Genomic DNA, 25590 nt, shown 5'->3' on the forward strand with positions numbered 1-25590 from the left:
TCAAAAGTGTTATTTGTGCAACAGCCTGTATGAGCTATTGTAAGCTAGGTTTTAATATGCTTTTAATATTTAAACAGTAGGTGTTTTCAGATTTGACCAGCAAAGGACTTCTCTTCTGCTGTTTTTTAAACAATGAAACAAGACAGACTGGTTTGCAATTTCCAACACTGGACCCCCTACCATAGTTTCCAACAGTTGGTAACAGGACATGAAGTATCTCCTCTCTGGATCATTAGTGCCAAATGAACCAAAGCAGTTACCATTTGATAGGACACTAAAACACCTATTGGAAATAAGTTTGTGGTGAAGGTTCAGTTTCTAGTGGACTGAAGTCCATATCACTGAAATCTTAACTACAATTGGCACCTATTGACAGTATATTCACAAGAGGCCAAGCAATGATTGATTAAGCAGAGTCAACAATATTCGTATCCCTAGAAGTTTTTGAATCAGAACAAGCATGAATTACATTACAGGGCAGTATGGTGGAAACATGCACTGCCGCTGACCATAACATACCTGTTCTGTAAATAAGAGTCTTCAGTTTACATTGATTCTGGCACCATTTTAGAGGATTCATTTCATTTTAGAAATGGAAAAAGTGAAAAGCACAAATGGTGTCCACAAGCAGAGAACTTCCACGTGCCAATTTTAATTTAAAAAAATCTTTATTTTCAAATACAATTCACAATTTGTACATGGTGAGAAATGCCTGTCACCATGTGAACGTTCGTCTGTGCAAAATAAGGCTGGCTTTCCTTTAAATCCAGTTTTCCTGCAAGGGGATTTTTTCCAAACATTACAGGAGGTAGGGTTTTTAAATGTACAGTAATTATAACAATTAAAAAACATGACTCTAACCAAACCCTAAAAACACAGTGTAATAAGGCAAATCTGAAGATTACACTCAGTACAGAAGAGCAGACTCATTGAGAGTTCATCCTTTTTTCATGGGCTGCCTAGGTTCTTCCACTTATATAAATAAACCAATGTCATCTTTTTTCAGGATGAAATACAATCCATTTATAAAGTTGGTCATATATCACATTGGTCAATCAGGAGAGCATAAACACAGCATTACTGCTGAACAAGTTGACGGCTTTTGGGAAGACCTATGTATCCCATATAAAAAAGGGAAGTCCCTTCCCTGCTACATTTATTTTAAAGGGGCAGGGAGGAAAAAAAAAAAAAAAGAACCCCCCAATAACTTAGCTCAAATAAGTTTTGAGAAGGTGAGAGCAGCTAAAAATGGATACAATACACCTTGACATTTATTTCAAAGATCTAGAACCAAAGATTGACGCATTTTAGAACACTGAAGCGAAGCAATCTGAAACCAAATCAAAGTGAAAAAATTGTTCTATTTTAAAATAGCTGTTCTTCAGAGCTTCTAGCGATAATTTTGATTAAATAAAATCATACCAATTTACATTAATTTTCTATATATTTTTTAAAATCCCTCTTTTAAAGAAAAAGTGCATCCAAAACCAGCAGAGATTTACTGGTGACATCAGGTTCTTTTTTTTAGCAGCTACTCAAGGTTTTTCAAAATAGCTTAACACTTCTTGCTATAAGAAAAGACGGGCTTTCCAAACCCTTTTCTGGGAGAAGTATCCAAATTATAAAAATCTGAAATAATTTATTATCAAATTCAGAATTTAAATAAAAGCAGAAGTTTGCTTGCAAAGACAATTGAAAAAAGTAAAAGAAAAAAAAGCATGCACTCAAAAATTAGAGGTGAAGACAAATATACTTATCTATACAGGCACTGGCAGACGCAATTTAATTGTTACTGTTACTCATTGTAACACACACCCCACCCTACAATACATTTTTTCATTCACTAATCACTGAGGTACCAATATTTAAGAATGGAAAATTCAATATTGAAAATAAAACCTAAAATTGAAGCCTTTTTCCAGAAAACTATGGCAAGTTTTGTATGAAATGTTAGTATACTTATAGAATTTTACAATCTACATTGGCTTTTTTCTGGAACCAAGCGTTGCGTTCCACATACAGTTTCTTTGATCAAGTGTTCACTATGTATGTAATACAGTCAGTAGACTTGCAAATGAATGAACATATCTTGGCTATCAACTGGCACATCTTGCTGGTACCAAAAGAACTCGAAGTTTGAAACAATCTGTTTTAATTCAGAACAAATGCGCCATGCCAAAGTGCAACAAATATGTGCGACACTCAATGAGACACTGACAAATAAGAGCTGCATGGAAATTACTAAGTCCACCTGCAAAGCAATTCTGTACAAATTGCATTGCATGCAAAGGACAACTCTGTGTCGTTGGGAAGTCAGTTGATTGATGTGATGGTTTCTTTTAACGCAGCCACAGTTTAAGACGCAGTGCATCAACTCCATTTAAATAGTATCTGAACAGCCTCTTATCTCGCACAAAACCAAGATTTTCATAAAGTTTCAAAGCAGACTTGTTTGTGATCTCTGTTTCCAAGACAACCTTTAAAGACAATGAAAAAAATAAGTCAATTTTGAGAAGAGTTGCATTGTTTCAGAAAAATTATTTACACAGCTATCTGTTCGGTTTTAAAACTCTTCTAGATTAATCGACTAATTGGGGGAGGAGGGCAATTTACTCAAACAATTTGTTGATAGAATTTAGTTTTTCTGTTCATTAATTGTCCAAATAGAACCCAATTTTAAAAAAATGTTGCAGTTATTCAACATCGATTAAAGTTTTGTGTAATCAAGTTTCATCTGTTTGCTGTATTGCTTCAATCAAGTATTTGATATTTGGAATTTATTATTCAAATTGAATGGCTAGGGACCTAAGTCACATGGTACCCTTTCAGTTCTTTCAATGAATGCTCTAACCTTTGTAAACTAATTACACTTTGCCCAAAACATGATTAAACAGATTTGGCAACAGATCCAAGTTTAGCTTTCCATGAACATTTGTTAGAACAAATATTTACATGAACATTTTTTATGTACAGAAAAAGAAGTACAAACTCAAATCAAAACAAAATTCTAGGCAGATCCAGGACCCCTAAAATGGCTGCTTTCTGCTCTATTGAGAATTTGAAAGTGGAAGGCAGCTTGGGTGAAAGTGATCGTGAAATGGTAGAGGTCATGATTCTAAGGAATGGTAGGAGGGAGAACAGCAAAATAAAGAAAATGGATTTCAAGAATGCATTTTAGCAAACTCAAGGACTTGGTAGGTAAGATCCCATGGGAAGCAAGTCTAAGGGGAAAAACAATTGAAGATAGTTGGCAGTTCTTCAAAGAACATTATTATGGGCACAAGAGCAAACTATCCCACTGCGTAGGAAAGATAGGAGATATGGCAAGAGACCATCCTGGCTTAACCAGGAGAAATCTTTAGTGATTTAAAAATCAAAAGAGTCCCACAAAAAGTGGAAACTCGGTCAAATTACAAAGGATGAATATAAACAAATAACACAAGTATGTTGGGACAAAATTACAAAGGCCAAGGCACCAAACGAGATCAAACTAGGTAGAGACATAAAGGGTAACAAGAAAACATTCTACAAATACATTAGAAACAAGAGGAAGACCAAGGACAGGTCAATGACCGGGGGGGGAGGGGGAGGGAGAGGGGAAGGAGGGGAGAGATGGACAATAACAGAAAATGTGGAAATGGCAGACGTGCTGTGCTTAATGACTTCTTTGTTTCGGTTTTCATCAAGAAGGTTGGGGGCGATTGGATGTCTAACATACTGAATGCCAGTGAAAATGAGGTAGGAACAGAGGCTAAAATAGGGAAAGAACAAGTTAAAAATTACTTAGACAAGTTAGATGTCTTCAAGTCACCAGGGTCTGATGAAATGCATCCTCGAATACTCAAGGAGCTGACTGAGGAGATATCTGAGCCATTAGCGATTATCTTTGAAAAGTCATGGAAGACTGAAGAGATTCCAGAAGACTGGAAAAGGGCAATTATAGTGCCAATCTATAAAAAGGGAAATAAGGGCAACCTGGGGAATTACAGACCAGTCAGCTTAATTTCTGTACACGGAAAGATAATGGGGCAAATAATTAAGCAATCACTTAGCAAACATCTAGAAGATAATAAGGTGATAAGTAACAGTCAGCATGGATTTGTCAAGAACAAATCGTGTCAAACTGACCTGGTAGCTTTCTTTGACAGGGTAACAAGCCTTGTGGATGGGGGAAGTGGTAGACGTGGTATATCTTGACTTTACTACAGCTTTGGATACTGTCTCACATGACCTTCTCATAAACAAACTAGGGAAATGCAAACTAGATGGAGCTATCCTAAGGTGGGTGCATAACTGGTTGGAAAACCAGTTATCAGTGGTTCACAGTCATGCTGGAAGGGCATAACAAGTGGGGTCCCGCTGGGATCAGTTTTAGGTCCGGTTCTGTTCAATATCTTCATCAATGATTTAGATAACGGCATAGAGAGTACACTTAAAGTTTGCAAACGATATCAAGCTGGGAGGGGTTGCAAGTGCTTTGGAGGATAGGATTATAATTCAAAATGATCTGGACAAACTGGAGAAATGGTCTGAAGTCCTTATTGAATTTCATCCTATTTACAAATGCAAAGTACTCCACTTAGGAAGGAACAATCAGTTGCACACGTACAAAATGGGAAATGACTGTCTAGGAAGGAGTACTGCGGAAAGGGATCTGGGGGTCATAGTGGACCACAAGCTAAATATGAGTCAACAGTATAACACTGTTGCAAAAAGAGTGAACACCATTCTGGGATGTATTACCAGGAGTATTGTAAGCACGGGACGCCTTTGGAACGTTGCAGGGTCAGGCTCACAGGTTGCCTGTCTACACTAATTGATGCATAATGCAAACATTAGGCCTCAGCTGGAGTATTATGGCCAGTTTGGGGCGCCACATTTCAGGAAAGATGTTGAGAAATTGGAAAAAGTCCAGAGAATAGCAACAAAAATGATTAAAGGGCTAGAAAACATGACCTGTGAGGGAAGATTGAAAAAGTTAGGTTTGTTCAGTCTGGAAAAGAGAAGACTGAGAGAAGACATGATAACAATTTTCAAGTACATAAAAGGTTGTTACAAGGAGGACGGAAAAAATTGTTCTTCTTAACCTCTGAAGATAGGATAAGAAGCAATGGGCTTAAATTGAAGCAAGAGAGGTTTAGATTGGACATTAGGAAAAACTTCCTGTCAGGGTGGTTAAGCACTGGAATAAATTGCTGAGGGAGGTTGTGGAATCTCCGTCATTGGAGATTTTTAAGAGCAGGTTAGACAAACACCTATCAGGGATGGCCTAGATAATACTTAGTCCTCCATGAGTGCAGGGGACTGGATTAGATGACCTCTCAAGGTCCCTTCCAGTCCTGTGATTCTATATAGGGAAATTCCTGAGTGTCACACAGTTTGCCCTACACCACTCCCAGCTAGTCCTGGCATAGGTTGAGCATGGAAAGCTGTTTTTTTCTATTCCCTTGTGCTCTGGCAATTGCTGGATGTGGAAAGGCCCCCTGGAAAGTATGGCAGCCATGTATAATTTACAGCAAACCTGAGCCTGGCCCAAGTTACTCTGAGAGCCAAACTGGTCCCAGGCATGGAGGAGTACAAAGGTGTCATAAAATCAGCGTTGGTTCCACTCTTCTTCCCCTTTTTTCAGCTGCACTGAGCAGAGCGCTGGCACATCAGAGAATCTAGCCCTCTCATCTAAATTTGTAAAATATACACACATTTCACAATATTCAACCAAAACTCAAGTGGATCTTATTTAACACTAAAAATGGTCTGTGTATGCACAAGAACACACAATACTTGCTCAACAAAATGAAAATGACAAGCTCTTCAGACTACAGATTAATCCATGATCAAGTGAATTTACATATTAAATACAAAAAAGCATTTAATACTATAATGATGCGCATGGTATAGAGACCACGGAATTAAAGCAACATTTTGCATAATATTTGCAGTAAACTATGAATCAGCTCTCTTGTTGAAGCTCGAGAAAGAGCTTCTAACGCTGTCAAACTGTAGCATTTCACATCCACTTTGCACAGGTAGAAAAGGCTACACAAAATACAGGACAATGGAGAAGACAGGGCCCAAATGTAAGAGCAGCCACTTTCATTTACTTAAAATGTGCTCACCATGAACTCTGAATGCATATACTAAAACGTAATACTTATCCATTAAATTTACAAGTTTGACTAATGGCCAAATCTAAAACATCTCCGACCACATATTCCAGCCATTCATCCCCACCTTAATCCCCCCACAAATAAACCACGTCCTGGGATAGGCACAGCAGGAAAATTAAAAGGAAGAGAAGGCTAAAATAATTCATTTTTTTAAATAAGCAAAGACAAAGTGACGTAAAATAAAAAAAAAATAATACCCAGGGTGATTAAAACATGGTGTTCAGTTTGCTGTATCTGTATTTGTGAGACATGTTAATTCAATTCTAAGCCTCCTGGGAAGAATTAGACATTGAGTTTCTGGTTTTCAATACACCTTGTTACTTCACTGGAATCATATTATCGGGACTTCTGACTGGGCTCATTAGTACTACCATATTAATCTGAATTGATTAAATAAACATTGACTCAATCACTTATTGAAATAGTAGTAACTTAGAACTAAAGAATCAATGCTTATTTTCTACTTAATTACCATTAAAAGCTTTAAATTGCTTCTGAGCTCAGATTAAAACAAAGCATTGTAGAGGTCAGGAAATATGACCCACATAAGTAACACTAAGGCCTGGTCTACACTAACACCCCAATTCGATCTAAGGTACGCAACTTCAGCTACGTGAATAACGTAGCTGAAGTCGACATACCTTAGTTCGAATTTACCGCGGTTCAGACGCGGTCCACACACGGCAGGCAGGCTCCCCCGTCGACTCCGCGGTACTCCTCTCGCTGACGTGGAGTACCGCAGTCGACGGCGAGCACTTCCTGGTTCGAATTATCGCGTCCACACCAGACGCGATAAATCGAACCCGGAAGTTCGATTGCCAGCCGTCGAACTACCGCGGTAGTGTAGACAAGCCCTAAGCAGGAAGCTCCTTGTCATTTGCACTTTGTCTACAAACAGCATTCGTTCTCACTACAGTTTAGCAACTTGGTGGAGTAATATAACATCACTGTGTCCAGTTTCAACTTTGCATATTCATGATGACTTGCAAGCAACGCCAAAGGGCTGCCAACCACACCTGCAAGGCACTTATTTAAGAGTGGTTAAATGTTGAAATTCAGGTTTGCTGGAATCCCAATACTTCAGTTCTCCATTCTCCAAGACACAATGAAACAGACAATATTGAAGTACACTTGTTTACATCAGACCATAAGAAGGGATAGATAGCGTCAGACAAAGTGAAAAATGACTGAAAAATTAAATAAGGCAGTGAGCTCTGATTTTAAGAACGCCAGCATTTTCAGGGTGGAGAAGAAAAACAAAAAGGCTGACTTCTGATGCTCTACAAAGCAACAGCAGCTCTATCTAGGTTCTTTTATAACATCCATTACCATGGAATCTGAGGGTTTAAGTATTTTTGTCCCCATTTTACAGATGGGAAAACTGAAGGAGATAGATTAAATAATTAGAGTACAGCAAATTACTGGTTCATCCAAGAATAGAACCCTGGCCTTGTTACTCCTAGCCAGTGCCTTGGCCACTGGACCATGCCATCTCATTACTATTGATACTTCCAGTTTAGAAGGCTAGTGTAATCTAGTGTAATTTTAACCTTCAATTAAGTATAAAATTGATCAAATATACTGCTGAAAAAAGTGTAATATTAAACACTGAACAAACAAGATCTATGTACCTTGCAGACAAAGAGGATCTAAGTCACCCTGCTTGAATAAACAATAAGCAAGTGATACTGAAATGTATCTCTGTACATAGTCAAGAAGCCCAATTACATTCTCTTGGTTGTTTTTGTTCATGTTTCATTTGGTTTGGAGGGGTGTGGCTGTGCAAAGACTTGTCCCATTCCTGTACAGGCACTCCCCGACTTACGCAAGTTCACACTTACGGAAAAAGTTCCATAATCCAGAAATAGGATTTTTGAGTTGCGGAAATTTTTGCGTAATGTATGGGTATACGTTTCCGACTTATGCAAAAATTGAGTTACGCAAGGCTTTCCGGAACGGAACGATTGCGTAAGTCGGGGGGCATCTGTATTCAGTTTCAAATGCAAGACTGTGTGATCAGTGTTCCCACTCACTTCTGTCCTAGAGCATCTCCTACAACCAATATGCTTTCGATGTACAAGTATGCCTGTTAATTCTTTTAATAACCCAGAATCATCATTCCTCTGTCCATCTGCATGAGTCCTGACCATCTCAATCAATAGAATAGTATTTTCTAAAGACGCATAAATTTTCTGAAGAAAGATTATTCATAGGAAATATGATCTGAAATATTTCATGACATCATACATCATCCTTTACAACATATACAATAAAAAAGCCACATTATGATGCAACATTTCATGCAACTAGATTCCTGGACTCTCAGGTTTTGCTGACTTAAAGTTTTGATCCCAGTGAGATAAGTAAAGTGTCACACTTTATTGTTTAGTAGGTGTATTTATGATGCTAAAGACCAACCTAGCTGGTAATAGCATTCATGGTGACTTTCAGCTGTGGCATGTTATCTAGTTCAGTGAGGCTGCTTGTGAAAAGCTGCAATTCCTTTTCACATTTTGTATAAGCCATTTTCTTTCCTAACTTTCAGAAAAATTGTGAGAATGTTAAGTATTTTTAGCATGTACTGCCAGTTTATGTTGATTAGTTAGCAGTTATACAGTGCTATGAAGATGTGAGACACTGTGCAAGTACTAAATGTTATACTTAGATTACTATGAAAGATTAGACATTAACGAACAATCCATTTTTTTCCTTTAAAGAATCAAATTCCCTCAAGAAGGGAAAGCAAATCTACAGGATGGCCCTAAATGCTGCAATTTTTCAGCCAGGTCTGCATTAAGGGGAATTTTCAAACACAGAGTGGTTAAGTGACCAACTCCCATTGAACGTCATTGAAAATATCCTCCTAAGATATTTAACTAATGAAATGCTTATAGCACCTAAGCAATTGAGTATTCATGAAATCAAAGAGACAGACATATTTGGCTTTTTATCAAACCATTGAGTTTTCACTTTTTGCATAGCCCCAAACTGTGCTAATACAGTCACAGTAATTCATGTAATTATGTATTTCAGAGGCATAACTTTTAAAATTGTTTCAGGTAGACCACATTTTCTACATATTGCTCTCAGATCATGCCAGTCAATTATGCTAATTTACCATAATTGACTATAAACTTTGGCTCATTTAGTTTCCCAAAATCTTTAGTCCACAATCTTGAATTATCATCATCAAAATTCACTATCATTAAGTATCTCAGGAAACCATAATGTCAAAAATTACATTAGTGAAATGTAGGGACTTGCCAGAATGTTAAATTTACACACCTCGACACTAATTTAAAGTAATCTTTTGCTAACGGTACAATCTTCAGACTTAAATTTTACCTCTAGCTCAAAATGGCCATGTCTACACGTACCGGAAATCGACGCAGCTGTGATCAATGCAGTGGGAGTCGATTTAGCAGGTCTGATGAAGACCCACTAAATCAACGGCAGCGCGCTCTCCAGTCTACTCCATCGGAATGAGACGAGTAAGGTAAGTCCACGGGAGCGTGTCTCCCATCGACACAGCACAGTGTAGACACCGTGATAAGTCGACCTAAGCTACGTCGACTCCAGTTACGTTATTCACGTAGCTGGAGTAGCATAACTTAGGTCAACTTACCGCGGTAGTGTAGACAAGGCCTCAGATATTCTATTCTACCTTGGGACTTTGTATGTTTGCCTAGTTTGTTACCACCAGCAAACAAAACAGAGATGAAACTTTTGACAGCTACCATTATGCTGTTGCAGTAAACTTTCAAGCATCACAAATGGGCAGCACCATATACTTTAGGTACTAAATGTACATCACAGTTCACCTACTGTTCCCTAAGATCTACCCCTTGCTCTTCAATACTTTGAAAAGTATTGTACAAACTTGTCAGATTACTTGCCCAAGTATTACTGGGAACATGGTACTTTTCTCACCTTTGTTCCAAGGTAAGATTTATGGATAAAGTTTCAAAGATGCAGCTAAACATATTTAAGTGGGTGAACAAACAGGCACTTGGGAAAAACCGATGTTTGCACATGGGACAACATGCTCATTTTTCAAGCACACTTTTGAACAAAAATAAGATTTTTTACATTTTTCTCCTTTACTGTTCATTGTATTCTGAGTTGCAGAAGTGAAACTGAACAATATCTTGTTACATTCTCTCTGCCACTGATTGGGAAAAAACCTAACAACAGCAGAGGTACTGCAGCAATCTATAGGCTCAGGAAGACAAGCTGTAATGCGGCATCATTTCATACTTGCTTGGCTATGTACCAATCATAAGGACTAGAAACTTAGATAAGAATTAAAAAAACTTAAATTTTGCAGAAATGGGTGATATGGGCTTCCTCGCTCATCAGGGGAAGCTTCCCACTCTCCAGTGATGAGTAGGTCTGTGGATTTTTCCAATCCTGGTCATGAGCGAAAACTTTTCTGAAATATATTAGGAGGTTCAAGTAGCCAAAGTTGTTACTGTTGCATCACAAGCATCTGGAGGAAGTCTCCTATGCCCAGACTTAGTGCCAAGGAAGAGAAAAAATATCAAGACATATTTGCTATATTACTGTAGATCGTTTATATATATTAATATCTCATAATAATGAATCACAATGAAACCTAGAATGTAGCACATTTAATGGGACAGTTTGAAAAGTATATAATTGACCTAACATGGAAAATTATTTATACAGCAGAGGGGCATAGCATTTAACAAAAATGAAATGGCAGGGTCCATGTGTTGAGGCTCTTGTAGTCGACATTAAATTTTACACAGTGAGAAATAAAAACAATAAGGGGTATGGGACAAGGAACACAAAGATTACAATAGGAAAAACTCATGAGATGTACTTATTATGTGTGTGTCTTGTTAGTTCCTCTCATTTTTAAAAAAATAACCATTTATTAGTGAAGAAGGATGACTAGGGCACTAGCCTCTGACTCAGGAGATCATGTTACAACTCCCTGCTGTGCTACAAATTTCCTGTGTGACCTTGGGCAAGCTGCTTCACCTATCTGGGTCTCAGTCCCCCATCTAGAAAATGGTGATAACTGCACTTCCTATATCACAAGGCTGTTGTGACAAATACATTAAAGATTGAGAGGTGCTTAGATACTATGGTAATGGGGGAAATACTGCTATTTATCTGTAAATAGTGATCAAATTCAAGGCCATACTGGAGATCAGCAACGGAAGACTGATAAAAATGAGGAAGTACTGAAGAGGTATTTGAACAAGGAAAGGGATGTATAGTGACAAGATCAGGAAGTATATTTCAAGAATAGAGGACGACATGGGTCAAGACATGGAGCTGCTTATGGGAAAAGGAAATGGAGAGTTATCAAGCTTCATTAAGTTGCCAAAGCATAAGTCATAAGCAAGCAAGTGGTAGAAAAGGACATGCAGTTAGAGCAGAGCTCTGAAGGGCCCTGGGGAGAAGGAGGGTTTGAATGAGCTATCGAACAAAATCTGAAGACCACTCAAGGGTAGAGGTAAGAGCTGTGGGGGAGGACAACTATTTTAGCAGAAGCACATAAGTTATAATTGAGAGCCACAATCCCAAAAATGAGAGGGCCAGAGGAAGAGGATGCAGTAATTGAGATGAGCGCTAACCATGGCATAGTCCAAGATATTGGCAATAAGGATGAGGGGGATAACAAGGAACAAGATTCTGAAGAGATTATAGAACAAGTGGCAGAGTTTTATCAGTAGCCTTGATTTGGAGAGAGATATACAAAATATAGTACATTCTAGAAGGGATTTTTTTGTTTTGTTTTTTAAAGAAAACCTGCAATTTTTAGTTCAAATTTTCACAACATACCTAAATACTGCATTAGCAGGGTGCACAGCTAATCAGGATATCCAAGAAAGATCAAAGGACTGGCTAACCTCCCTGAGGAACTATGAAGATGATTTAGTGTTTTAAATCACTTACATTAAGGACAACAGGTTCATGGTTCTATACTACAGGGTGGAGGAAAGTGTGTTAAGGAATAGATAGCTGGGGTAAACAGAGCAGCCTGTGAAGAATCTTATTCTCTCCCTCTCTTATTTTTCCTCTTCACCCAGTCATATTAAGACTACATTAGTTACTTCTTATATAGTCAAATAGAACTCATAAGTTTTCATCTAGTTGGAAGAATTTTGCAAAAAAGATAAAAAGGGATATTAACAAAATTTGGGATACAGAAAGTAAAGTTTGATTTTATAATACTGCAATAGTTTTACTAAATTCTTTGAAGAGAATACACACTAAATCACTTCTATGATTTTGTGATAATTCTATGTTATTGGGAAGTACTCTGTATAGATTTCTTTTGGACAATTTGATGATACTCTGATAAGACCATGTTTTACAGTATTACAGTTGATACTGTTTCAGTGTTTAACTTCACATATCCTGAATCCTGAAGAGTTAGTACAATAACAACTCAAATTCCAAAACAAGCTCTCTCTGTTCAACAGCGGCCTTTATTCTTAGAATGTTTGGGAGCCCGGAGCACATGAATCAAACTTCAGTAGATGTATCTAACTGTTTAATGTAGTAAATATCAAAAGTATTAACTCTTATTATTTGTACATTATGTTATAGTTAACTAAACTTAAGTTTCAAAAAAATACTCCTCAGTTTGCCTTTTTGAAGGTATCCCATCTCCTACAATAAATGGAAGAGTTGCTTACAAGAAAATCAAGTGTCTAAAAGAATGCCTATAAAATAAATGCATGGGTATGGAGAAGAACACAAACACTGCATAGAGTACTCCCTCAAAATTTTTGAGCACCTATAAAAACTTACCTCATCACAATCTCCTTCAACCATGGCATAAATAGCTTTCTTAACCAAATTTGTACCTGGAAAATAGATTTTAATAGCATTAAAGTAAAATACAGGTATAGATTTTTTAAAGAGATCTAAATTCAGAGAATCACCGTTTACAGATGACTAATTTTATAATATATATATTAATTACATCCACATATTCCATTTCAATACACAGCACAGTGGCATATAATAGGCATTCAAAATACCTGAAACTAGACTGCAGATTCACTGTTTGCTTTCAAGGTTTTGGCATTAAAATTGCCTTTAAACATATACTAACTATTCTGTATTGGCAAAGACTTCTACATGGCGCCCATAAGAATATAATAGGTCTACAGGTATTATAGAACATATACAAGCTTCTCCTTGGAATCTGAAGGTCTTTTCTTTGTCAGGATGGTGTTATAAACAGGCTTCTCAGGTTTAAAAATATCCTCATATTTTACATAATAAAGATGAATGTCAAGACTTGTTTGATTCCCTTTTGTTGCACTTATGATTGGAATCTCACTTTGAGCGTATTTGAGGAACATTTCTCTTGCGAAAGGATTGCTCTTTAAAAAACAACAACAACCCCCTCCCCCCCGAAACGATCTATAGATTGTATATTTAAAATACCAACTAAATAGATATAGAGGATGAAATTTCACCTCTTACAAAGTTTGATATATGCTAGGGACAGGCAAAGGTAAATCTCCTGAGTGGTGGTACTCTTTGTGGGGAAAAAAACATCTTGAGAGGTACTGAGGGAAGGTACTTTGGATTTGCTTCACTTTAAAAAGAAGTGAAGCCAGTGCTACCCTGATGTTGCATGAACAGGATACAGGAGGGGCAGAGAAGGGGAGAAGTCATGCAGAGACTGCACGCATTGTGGACATAAATGTAGCACTAGTTGGCATCCCCTTGTGCTCCCAAGCATCTGCAGCTAAATTATGGGTGCCTCCTGCACGACAGTGCTTGAGGGAAAGGAGGGAGAGTGATCTCCCTGTATCCTTTCCCCTACATACTACTGTGACTATATTAGGGCCGTCATTATTGGCCCCAAACTTGAAAGTCTATGTAGGTTAGACATTGCCAAAATTTTGCTTTTATAAAAAACTAAGACTACATTCAAGATTGTTTGTGCACTTGGGGTGAAACTTGTTTTGATGCTGTGTCATATTTGGAGGAGCTGCAGGAAGAGAAAGGGGAGGAGAAGCACAAAAGAAATATTTTACAAGACTGTCCTATATTTTTCTGTTGCAAGTCATGCTCTCTGTCCTCCATAACCAAAACAGACATAACCAATACAGGAAGCAAGAGTTTGCTTCATAACAAATTAGTAGCAAAGCATATCCTTGTCCTGAAATGCTGACATATACATTTTAAGTTTCAAAAGTACTGCAAAATAGAGGACAATGTTTCAGGATGGCCTATTTAAAAAAGTAGTTCAACGTTGATTTGGTAAGTGAAGATAACAAGGAAGAAATTCCTGGCATGAACGTTAAGGAAACTGTCCAACAAACTATCTCAAATTTGGTTGCCTCATAAGAAAAGAGATTTTTTTAAGTATATATGCTGTAATTAGCTATATGTATGGCTCCCCGAAGGACAGTGTGTGGCACATTTGATCAAGAGGAGCCAGAGGAAGAATTTACTAAAGCAGCTCACCAGGATAGTGAGTAGGAAGTTGGGAATGGGTTTATGTGCAAACATGGGTACACAAGTTATCCATTTCTTTTGCTATTTGGCACTGACATTTTACAAGAGAAACTGAGGTGGCAGGGTATCTTTCATTTCAGACTTATGCCAAATTTACCAATTATTCAATACACCCAGGAATTTAAGTGCACATCAAGAACTCTCCAGGAAGGTAGCAAGTAAGTGTTGCTTGTCCAGACTTGGTTTTGGGGAGACTGCTACTACCAGAAAATAGGACTTTTCTTGGGTAAACAGCCTCCTAGTGTAAAAAAAAAAAAAGGGGGGGGGGGGGGGGAGGTTCAAGTAAAAAATGAAACAAAATTGTTCTTCATTTTTCATTGGAAAAGAACTAGAATTAGTTATTGCAACGCCAAAGTTGTAAAATACAATATGAGACACAATAGTAAGTGTAGACAATCTCCAAACGACTTCAAGTTATTCTGAATTAAAGAAAAAAAGCTTTCTAGGAAAACAATCTTTTACCTCTGCAGAAGCCTGTTATTTTTGTGGCAATCTTCTATTCCAAAAGTTACAACCATCCCAACAGGGTTATTAGAGTTTGAATAAGAACATGGAGAGGCTATTCTTACCAATGCCTTTTCTTCTGTATTTGGAATCCACTGCTAACATGGCTATATAACCTCTGCGGAACATCTTTTTGTGCATATCCAACTTGCAGACGATGGCACCTACACACTCCTCACCTACCATGGCCTTAAAGACAAACAAATATCTATGTACATTCTAAGTATGTGAAATACAATGAATGCCAACAACAAAAAAGTGAATTTGTTTGCCTTTTAAATTACAATCTTACGTGCACAAAAGTAACAAATAATAGCTTGCACTATAAAATTGTATATACAGTTCAAACATATATCCAAAGTACAGATGGGAAACTTTATCAACACCACTCTTTATAGTATTTCCCAATGTGACATAAGAACCAGAGTTTACAGTCATTCCACACAGAACTCCAATGGGAGCGGAATTTGTATACAAGACAAGACTCTAGAAATAGGTCCTTCGATCTATCCTTATTTACTCACATTTAAAAATAGTCATGGCAGCCCGAGTAAAGGTAAGAGTATAAATAGGCTTAGAAGGATTAGATTTTTATCAACAATTTCGCTGTACACATGGAAGCCGACAAAAATATTTCCATCAATAACAATCTAAATGTACAGATAGGCAAAGCAAAAAAAAAAATCATCAAAAAACACTGCTTCAGAACTCTGATTTATGGATATTTCCTTTGTATATTTTGACACGTTATGTTGACAATCTATGTTTTAACAGCCTCAGAGTCTGTCACTTAATAGTCTGACATTCCCCGCCCCATAATTCCTTGCATCTGTGCAAACTTAAAGTAGATAAAAATAAAAAAAGTTTAAAAATAAACATTGATATTATCCATCAAAATTATAAAAAATCCAATTGAATTCTGTCAAGAGTAAGCATATAAACTACAAACTGAATTTATTTTTGCATGCAATTTCCATGTTTGCTTACAAAAGCTATGAAAGACTATACTTGTTTTAAGTTTCTGTTAGCAATTTTTTAACCCCAATAACATAATGGCTCTTATGAAACCCCTTATGTTTTATCTTTAACAAGTGTCACTTTTCATTCCAGTAACAAGGAAGAGAAACTATTCAGACAAAAGTAATTTTACCAGTAATTTCATGCATTTCAAATACCTTTAATTCAGAGTTCTCATTTACTTAAGAATTCCTCATTGACAGTTAGTCCCAGTGACACTTGTCATGAGAGGCATGGTCATGATGACTTAGTCACTCTGAAATACTTCATGTTATGAAATGTTAAATGTATATTAAATAGACAGAGTGATTATAATTGCTAACTGCATTCACACAGATTTTACATGAAATATATTGGGCCAGAGAAGAAAGAAACAAAAAAATAATGTGGTTCATTGAAGAATTAGGCAGGGGGGAGAAATCACAATCCTTTATTTATGACATTACAGCCCGCAGCAAGGATCGGGGTGATGTCACAAATGTAGTAGGATAATGTCTAAGCAGAAAAAGTCCTTTCTTCCCTTATATATATATAAATGCATTTTTAGGTCTCAACCTTACTCTTGGAGCCACAGAACTCCTCAATGAGGCTGTGTATAAGTACAAGGATCCATCCAATGGCTCCTGTTGCAGGATGAGGACCAAAGTTTTCCTTCAGGAAAAAATATTTTCCTTTAGTCCTTTTAATGGTCCTGCTCATGAGTGGTGGGTTATTATTGTGTGTACACAAGTCCACTTGCCAAGAGCCCCCATTGAGGGAGAGGTGCAGCAACTGAGAAATTAGCAGTGGTTTCAGATTAGCTCCATGTCATGGGGGGAAAGATTTTATTCCCTTGACTACAACTCTTTATTCAGACTGTGTATGCAGACTGTTTGGGCCCAAAGTGCATCAAGCACTGAAAGAAGTTTCTAAATTAAACTTAGCAAGAATAATTTTTTTCTTAATGTACCCAGAAGAACTTGTCTACAATTTAGACAAATAGCTTTAAAAAGATCTGTTTAAAAAACAGGGGGGGGGAGGGGGAGAAGAGGACACTTTTGAGATATAGCACACCCTACAAGTTGTTTTGCTTCGCATTTCATAATTTAAACAGGCAAATCAAGTTGATTTCTTTCCATTTCTTTAAAAGAAAAAACACCTCATCAACACTAAGACCTAGTATGCCAAGTTTCAGCCCAAGGCAAGTTTTGTATATCGCAGCTCAGGCTCTGAGAAACATAAGGCATTACAGTAAGAGCTGTTTTATCCGGCATGTTGGGGAAATGGGGGGTGCCGGTAAGTGAAAAATGACAGTTAACTAAGGGCAGGTCTACACTTACTTCCTGGTCCGGCCGTAAGCAATCGATCTTCTGGGATCGATTTATCGCGTCTTGTCTAGACACGATAAATCGATCCCGGATCGATCCCGGAAGTGCTCGCCGTCGACGCCGGTACTCCAGCTCGGCGAGAGGAGTACGCGGCATCGACGGGGGAGCCTGCCTGCAGCGTCTGGACCCGCGGTAAGTTCGAACTAAGGTACTTCGAATTCAGCTACGTTATTAACGTAGCTGAATTTGCGTACCTTAGTTCAAAGTGGGGGGTTAGTGTGGACCAGGCCTAAGAGGAAGGGAGTTTGAATGCAGGCGGGGGTGGGGAGCTGGGGCGCGGGTGCGCAGGCTCAAAGGGAGTTTGGGTGTGAATGGGGACTTGGGGCAATGGGTTGGGATGCACTCACCTCAGGTGGCTACCCGCAAGCGGCGACCTATCCCGGTTGCTCCTAAGTGGCGGCACGGCAAGCGGCTCCGCGCTGCCCCCACCCTGCCCTGAGCGCTAGCTCTGCAGCTCCCATTGGCTGGGAACAGCGGTCAATGGGAGCTGTGGGGGCAGCGCCTGCGGGCGGAGGCAGTGCGCAGAGCTGCCTGCTGTGCCTCCACCTAGGAGCAGCCAGGACAGGTCGCTGCTTGTGGGGAGCCGCCCGAGGTGAGCACCCCCCGGATCTGGCACCCCGTACCTCTCCTGCGCCTCAACCTGCTGCCCTGAGCCCCCTCCCGCACCCAAACTCCCTCCCAGAGCCTGCACTCCACACTCCAACCCCCTGCCAGCCCCGCGCCAACCAGACTATAAACTGGAATTTCAATGAAAATCAGAAATGCCGGTTTATAGAGCTTTCCGGTTGGTGAAGCGCCAAATAAAACAGCTTTTACTGTATATTGGAAGAACTGACAGACTCTTAAATAGTGCTGCTACAATGATGCAGAGTACCTGATGTGATCCCACACTTTGATTTAAAGCAAACACACACCTCTTGCCTTTAAAAGAACATAATGGTGCAAATTACTTTTCATTTAGAATCATACAGAAAACTTTATAGATAACATACTTGATACATTTTGAGAGAAGTGAAATTCGATATAAACAGGAAATAATAAATGTATATATCCACGTTCCATTGGCTACAAATAGTGTTCATTTTTATTTAAAAATAAAACTGCATTACTGATCTAGCAATTCAGTGACCCAAAACTGCAGATTCACTGATCTTTGTGGTTACTGTCAGAAAATAGTGATAAGTAACGAAGTGGTATTGTACATGTTTTTCAGAAGACCTTTTCCTGCAGTTCTTAGACAAGGTTCCCAGTGACTCCAGTGACATTCTGCTTGCATAAGGACTGCAGGATCAGGCCCTTATTTCCCTTTTCCCTCTTACTTAAAGGTGAAAAGCCTACTCCAGCATGTAAAATTAACAGTTTAGTTCACTGGCATTCTGAAGAGGAAAGTGGAAACAGCCTAAATAAAAACAGACTGAAGCAAAAGTGAAATTTCCATACAGGATCATTTCAAAGCAAATGATTAAGAGCCAAATTCTGCTTTCAAATACATGAATGCTGCTCCCAGTGAAATTACATGTAAGTTTTTAACAGCAGATTTTGGCCCCAAGATACCAACTCTACAAACCAAGTATTAAATCTTTCCAGTACTAAAGGTGTTTGTACTGTGAGATTATTTTTCAGTCCTACATTAGTCTAAATCTCAAAGTGTTAACATGCATAAATTCAATTTAATAATTTGTTACCTGTTTTCTTAAGCAAGAAAGTTTAAATATTTAACTAAAGAGATGATTTCATCTCATCCACGTATTGCAAGAGTTATTACTACACTGTCTACATTTTGCCTCAAAAAGCTTCTACATATGGATTGGAATATTAACTAAAATAAAAACCCAATTAAGTCTTGAAACCAAAGGCTAGAAGTACCTTTCAGAGCCACATGATATGTCTCGGGTTTTGCTATCATATCACCAACTGTGCAAAGAGAGGATGGATGGTCTAGCAGTTAGGCCACTAGCCTGGGACTTGAGAGCTGTGCCACAGACTTCCTGTCTGCCCTTGGGGGAGTCACTTAGCCTTTCTGTGTCTCAGTTCCTCCATCTGTAAAATGTGGATAACAGCACTTCCCTACCTCACAAAGGCATTGTGAGGACAAACACATTAAAGACTGAGAGGTGCTCAGATACAGTGCTGGGGACCATACAAGTACCTTAGATAGGCAGAAGCAACAGACAAAGTATTTCAGTTAAAAAAGTAACAAGCTCTGGGAGGAACTTGTGTTCTTAACTGAGTTAAGTTGAAATACAAAAAGAAATAGTTGTGGTAGAGTGCAAGACTGGGAGTCAGGTGTTCTAGGATCTATTCCTGGCTCTGCAGTGACCTTGCTGTGAAGGTTTGGACAATTTCCTGGCCTCTCTATGGTTCAGTTTCAATGCCTTAGTTTTTCCCACTGAAAAGTAGGGAATACTTCTCAAAGGGGTCTTATGAGGTCTTATGTTAATGTAAAATGCTTTGAGATCCTTGAATGGAATATGATACAGAAGAGCAACATATTAATAGTAACCATAAAAATCTCAATTACAATCATTAGGGATTTATATCCAAACACCTGTAATCTCTTTACTGGAAGTACAAAAAAATTACTTTTAGAACTTGTTTTAGAACTTTTAGAATTCAGTTTAAATAGAACTCCTACTACTGCTAATAACATGAAGTTAAGAACCCCACAGAAGTATAGAACTTGAGTAGGATCTATAGCTGATTTTTGTTTTTTGTTTTGTTTTGGGGGAGAGGGGGGATTTGCAAAAGGTATCAATAATCAGAAGGAAATCTACTTCTATATATTAAGCAACATGTCCTACTTTACCAAATCTTTGGAATAGACATGGGTTTGCTTAACTTACGCTTTCTAAACTAAAATAAACACCTTCCCTAAGCCCTCTAATGGCAGCCATAAATGGGAGAAGTTTTGTAACTTTAACCATCCCAAAACTAGAAAGTTAAAAAGGAGCTGCTACAATTTTTTTTTAAATATGCTCACAACTTTGTATGATGGATAAACCTGTTCTAATTAAAGATGTTTCACACAAGGCTGAACTGGGGAAAAACATGTGGTCTTAAGTCATTTTTGATTGACAAACGATTGTCATACTTCATTTTTAATTGCCATCACTGATGAGAAACTGGACTCTCAGAGATGAGAACAAAAAAAATTACACTTTCAAGGCATCTGCAACTTAAGACGGATGCCTACTTTATCAGCGATAGTCACAAATCCGAGTTCCTAACTCAAATCAGTTGTTGGGTCTTGCATGGGCGAAGACTGTCAGTTTGACAGGCCCCTCCTATGACAAGTTAACCTGTGGAACTCTTTGTCAGAGGATGTTGTGAAGGCCAAGACTATAACAGGGTTCAAAAAGAACCAAATAAATTCATGGAGGATAGGTCCATCAATGGCTATTAGCCAGGATGGGAAGGGATGGTGTCCCTAGCCTCTGTTTGCCAGACGCTGGGAATGGGCAACAGGGGATAGATCACTTGATAATTACCTGTTCTGTTCATTCCCTCTGAAGCACCTGGTACTGGCCACTGTTGGAAGACAGGATACTGAGGTAGATGGACCTTTGGTCTGATCCAGTGTGGCCATTCTTATGACTTGCACTAGCCTAGTCAATGTAGCCAAATCAATCACATGCTGGATGAAAGAGCCGGTGATTCAACATCCCCCCTACTCCCTCCAAAGCCAGTTACAGGACTGTATTCCCAGCTGAGTTTTAAGTTCCCTCAGTTTTTAATTTATAAGCTCCTGATTGGTTTCTTACAGTTTCAATGCCCTATAAATTTGAAATAAGAGCAAACAACTCAAAGTTTCCTCTTTGCACTCATGAAGGCCAATTTCCAAGTGTTCTACCTTAGCAACCATGTATGCAGCATTCCTAGTCCACTCCCAAAGAGAAAGTTCTGCTCATTTAGGTGCCCAAAGATGTCAACTAGTTAGGATAAGTATGTTGCCCAACATGTTGAAGGTTTCAGCAAGGGATGATTCAGGAAAACATGCCATCTTGGTCTTAACTGAGAGTGGAATTAGCACTTTATCTTGTGAAAGCCACCTCCCTTCAGCATGAAAGAAGTTGCTGGTGAAGAGAACCCATCAGTCAGGTATTCACTGGACAACTTTTAAGAAGTTCACTTCTCTATATGTTTCTTAAAGGAGTGGTGCAATCTTTGTGGAGTTTTCTTAACTGCCAAGTTCTTGCTGTGTAGGAAAAACAACGAAGCCATGAAGCATTAGATGTGATGTTTTGGTTCTGCAGGACCAGGTGTCTATTCTTTCCTGTTATCATCTTGACACTGCTCATGCGAATTACAATAGAATGCTCCCCACAAATGTGGAAAACTTTGATTCCCGAAATGTCTCAATATGCATTTGTCTGTTGTGTGTACATGGCTCAGCTTTACAAAAAAGCAAGTCTTCAACAGACCCTTTAAAAACAAACCTCACAAATGCTAAAATCTGTGCTGCATCAGAGGCATCAATTGACTCAGCACATTGAAAGGCTTAAGAAGTCTCTTTTCCCAAGTTTTGAAAGCAGTTGCTCATGAACATCCTCATCGATGTTACTAATACAACACGAAACAAACTTATTTGATAACGGCGCTGTTTTCAATTTGTTAGCTGCATTAGACTAACATTTGAAGCCACAAGTATACGGTTTTCCACAACTGTATGTGCTTTACACTGTTGTGATTCAGAGATACCAAATCTGAAGGATATCTGTATCAACATTGCCAGCTTGAGTACTCAAGTCTTGTTGTTTTTTTAAGGCTTCAAGTTTTCTCAAAACACACCCTTAAAGATAAACCTGAGGTTTCTTCTTTCCTCTTTGATGTTGCAATCACTTTAAAGACTTTACAGCTCCACAGCCAGCACTTCAGAGCACTCTACATGCTGGTTTTGAATCCACTGATGTAAAACCATGTCTCATGTGTCACATTCCCACATTTTCTTTGAGAATGTCACTGAATGACTTGTCACTGTCCTTTTCATGAAACAGTCTTCCTAAATCACTCCTTGGCAAGAACTGAGCTCCACAGACTAAACAACATATCCTATATGATCATGCAATGCTCAACAGTGCCTTCTGGCCGGATTTCTGCTGACACATCCAGCATCCCAATTCAGTGCCGTGTGCACATATGGGTACTTGAGTTTCATGTCACATAAGTGCTTTTAATAGGACTTGTTTTGTATAAGGTAAATCTAGACACACCCAAGTACAGACTTCATAGAATTTTATCAGAAGAACATCCTGCACTACTCTGCATCGAACCACTGACTGAGGTTCTTACATTCAACAATATGGTGGTCCAAAGAGGATACACCGTTATAAGGCTTCTGTTGTATATCCATTTTTAACAATTTCACATGTTTTGCACAACTTCCCATAACTCTACTGTACCCCCTTGTAGGGGTCATAAGACCCACTGTTTTGGAAATCCTAGTACAGACCATTAAATTACGCCCAAGGTTAACACTGAAAATATAAGCACATAAGCACCAGTAATCCACAGTAAAGGTATAGTCACATCTTAGTCCCATGTAATAATAATTATTCCTGAGTGAATATTTGCAAGCCACGTGTGATTAACGAATAGTATTGTACATAAAGGAGAAGAGTTTAATAACTTATCAGAAAGAACTTCTGCCTCCACAAAATTAGTTACACCCTGTCTGTAGTGTAATAGCTAGTCTTTAAACTGTTCCCAAAAGATCCATAAAATGTTTTTCCTTCTTTTACTTTGTATTCAATTTCATTTCACCCTGAAAACCTTTATAAAAATGATTTCATACAAATGTTGGCTTTCCTTGTGTAAATGGAAACTACCTATAATCTATCATCAAGGACAATGTTTACAGGATCAAGGCCATACACTTACACACATACTTTGTTTTAAACATAAGTATTCACGTGCATAAAGTCAAACGTGCAGAAACATCTGCAGGATTGAGGCACAAATGTTTCTCTAGACAACTTACATATGGGGCTCACCCCCATATGATTAGTGTATAACACTAAACTTTTTATTATTAAAAAGGCTTTAGAACTTAATACTAACAATGTTTTCTTTAAGATAAAGAAGTTCAAGCCACTGACAAAGGCAGACTAATGGACTATTAGTCTAATATAGCAGGCAGGAAACAAGATTGGATGTGTTACTAGCACAGTATTTGGACATAGCATGACAATTATTATGTTTTTACATATACTGTGACTTTGGCACTAGAAGATAGTTGTATTTTGTGTTTCATTTTCGACTAGTTTTGTAGATAAAAAGTTTGATGTTTACAAAAGCTTCAATTCCATGAAATCTGTCCATCTCATTACATTTACAATGTAACTCAGACCATATCTTACAAGTGAATTGCTGTGCAAAACAGTCCAAAGTATCTTGAAAAAAGTTATCAAATTAACTCACAACACTTGCTAGTTAAGTATTGTTACTTCAACTTTACCAGAGTGGAAACTGAGGCAGAGAATGAAGAAATGAACTGCAAGAGGTCACAAAGAAAATCAGTGTCAATGGCAGGCTTAGAACACAGGAATTCCTGGGTCTCAGTCCCACGTGCAAACCCCATTACTCTACTTGAATCATTCATTTACGAGTGTAACTAGGTATACTTTCTGTATTGTCTACACAGAGCACCACAGGTGCGCAAGGCACATCACTGCTAAATAAGACAGGGTATTTCCAGACCTCTCTCCATCCCATGACCATGAAAAAGCATCAGTTGGCAGTTCAAGCTTCCCCATAAATTCCACCCCCTTCCAACCTGCTCCCTCGACCCCAGACCCTTCCCAATGTCTTCCCTCCTCCCCCCGCCACTTACCAAAAAGCAAAGCTGTGGCCAGTTGTGGATAAAATACCTATACGTGTAAATGGAGTAGGGTTCAGACAGATCTTTGGTGATCAGTCTCATGATATCGGGCATCTGCAGCTCGGACTCATACCGGACGTATCGTATCGTTAGGTCCTCCTCGGGAGGAGAGTCCGTCCCCGAGCCTTTCAAACTGCAGCCTGCTGCTAAGGATGTGGAGAGCAGCAGCAGGGACTCCTCCTCCTCCCCTTCATCCCCCTCCTCCGGCTCGTCCTCCTCCAGGCCAGGCCCCCCAGCCAGTCCATTGCGGGCTGCAGTGGCAGCCGCAGGCTGGCTCCTGTCCCCTGTGGCTGCCGGGGGCGCAGTCCTCGCCTGGGGCTCCGGGAGGTGGTTGGGGAGGGGGGATGAGCACGGGGCTGCGGCCGGCGGCGGCTGTCCGGAGCCCATTGTTTTGCCGGCTCGCTTGTTCTCCGGCCCCTCGGCCCCCTCCGAGCTCAGGATCTTGCTCTTGAGGGAGGCTCGGAGGTGCCGCAGCTCGGGGCTGATGAGGCCGTTGAGCTGGTGGTTGTGATGCGGCGGGTGGTGGTGGTGGAGGAGGCGGTGCTGCTGCGGCTGCGGCCCCCCCTTGCCGCCGCCTCGCGGCGGCTCCTGGCCGCCCTCCTCTTCCTCCTCCTCGTCCAGGGCCCCGGGGCAGGCGGCGGCCCCCCCTCCTCCGGGGAAGGGGGAGAGGGCGTCCCCCGGCGGGGCGAGGAGGCTGCTCGGCCCGGGCGGTACCTCGGCCATGTCCTAGAAGAGAGACCGACACAGACCCAGAGAGAAGGAGAGCGTGAGACGGGGCAGCCGCTTCCCGGGCCGGGCCGAGCCGAGCCGGGCCGGGCGGGGGCGGCGGGGAGCGAACAAAGGTAGAGCCGGCCCCCGGCCCCGCCTCACATCGCCGCCAGCGGCGGCTGCCCGGGCTCCTGACCCCGCCGCCGCCGGGCCGCTTCCCCCTCGCGGCCTCCTCCCCCCCCGGCCACTAACCCCAGCGTCTCGTCAGCTCCTCCTCGGCTCCCACTCTCCACTCATCCAGCGGCCGGAAAGCGAGCCCGCCGCTGTCGTACCCACGGCAAAGTTTCCTGTCAGGCGTTGCGACACTTCCCTGCCTGGCGGCTGGCCCTGGTGAGGGACGGGCGGAGGCTGGAGCCGCGTGACAGCCGAG

At 39.8% G+C, this 25590-nt stretch overlaps 1 protein-coding gene across 3 annotated transcripts; it reads right to left on the reverse strand.

Moving 5' to 3' along the window:
• Window positions 1-2135: 2135 nt before the first annotated feature.
• NAA30 (N(alpha)-acetyltransferase 30, NatC catalytic subunit) lies at window positions 2136-25453 on the reverse strand. Of its 3 annotated transcripts, none has more exons than XM_026654252.2 (5): window positions 25413-25453; window positions 24405-25178; window positions 15257-15380; window positions 12960-13015; window positions 2136-2477 (listed from the first exon to the last, which is right to left on the reverse strand). In XM_026654252.2, the coding sequence occupies exons 2-5, from the start codon at window positions 25173-25175 to the stop codon at window positions 2340-2342; spliced, it is 1089 nt and encodes a 362-aa protein (XP_026510037.1). In that variant the 5' UTR covers window positions 25176-25178; window positions 25413-25453; the 3' UTR covers window positions 2136-2339. The 3 variants fall into 3 exon arrangements, with proteins under 3 accessions (XP_026510037.1, XP_026510038.1, XP_026510039.1); XM_026654254.2 differs by lacking the exon at window positions 2136-2477 and adding an exon at window positions 9793-10681; XM_026654253.1 differs by lacking the exon at window positions 25413-25453 and having other exon boundaries at window positions 24405-25397.
• Between the last annotated feature and the right edge of the window lie 137 nt (window positions 25454-25590).

The sequence above is a fragment of the Terrapene carolina genome, unplaced genomic scaffold (assembly GCF_002925995.2).
Source record: "Terrapene carolina triunguis isolate 2854851 unplaced genomic scaffold, T_m_triunguis-2.0 Scaffold189, whole genome shotgun sequence".
Taxonomy (NCBI): Eukaryota; Metazoa; Chordata; order Testudines; family Emydidae; genus Terrapene; species Terrapene triunguis.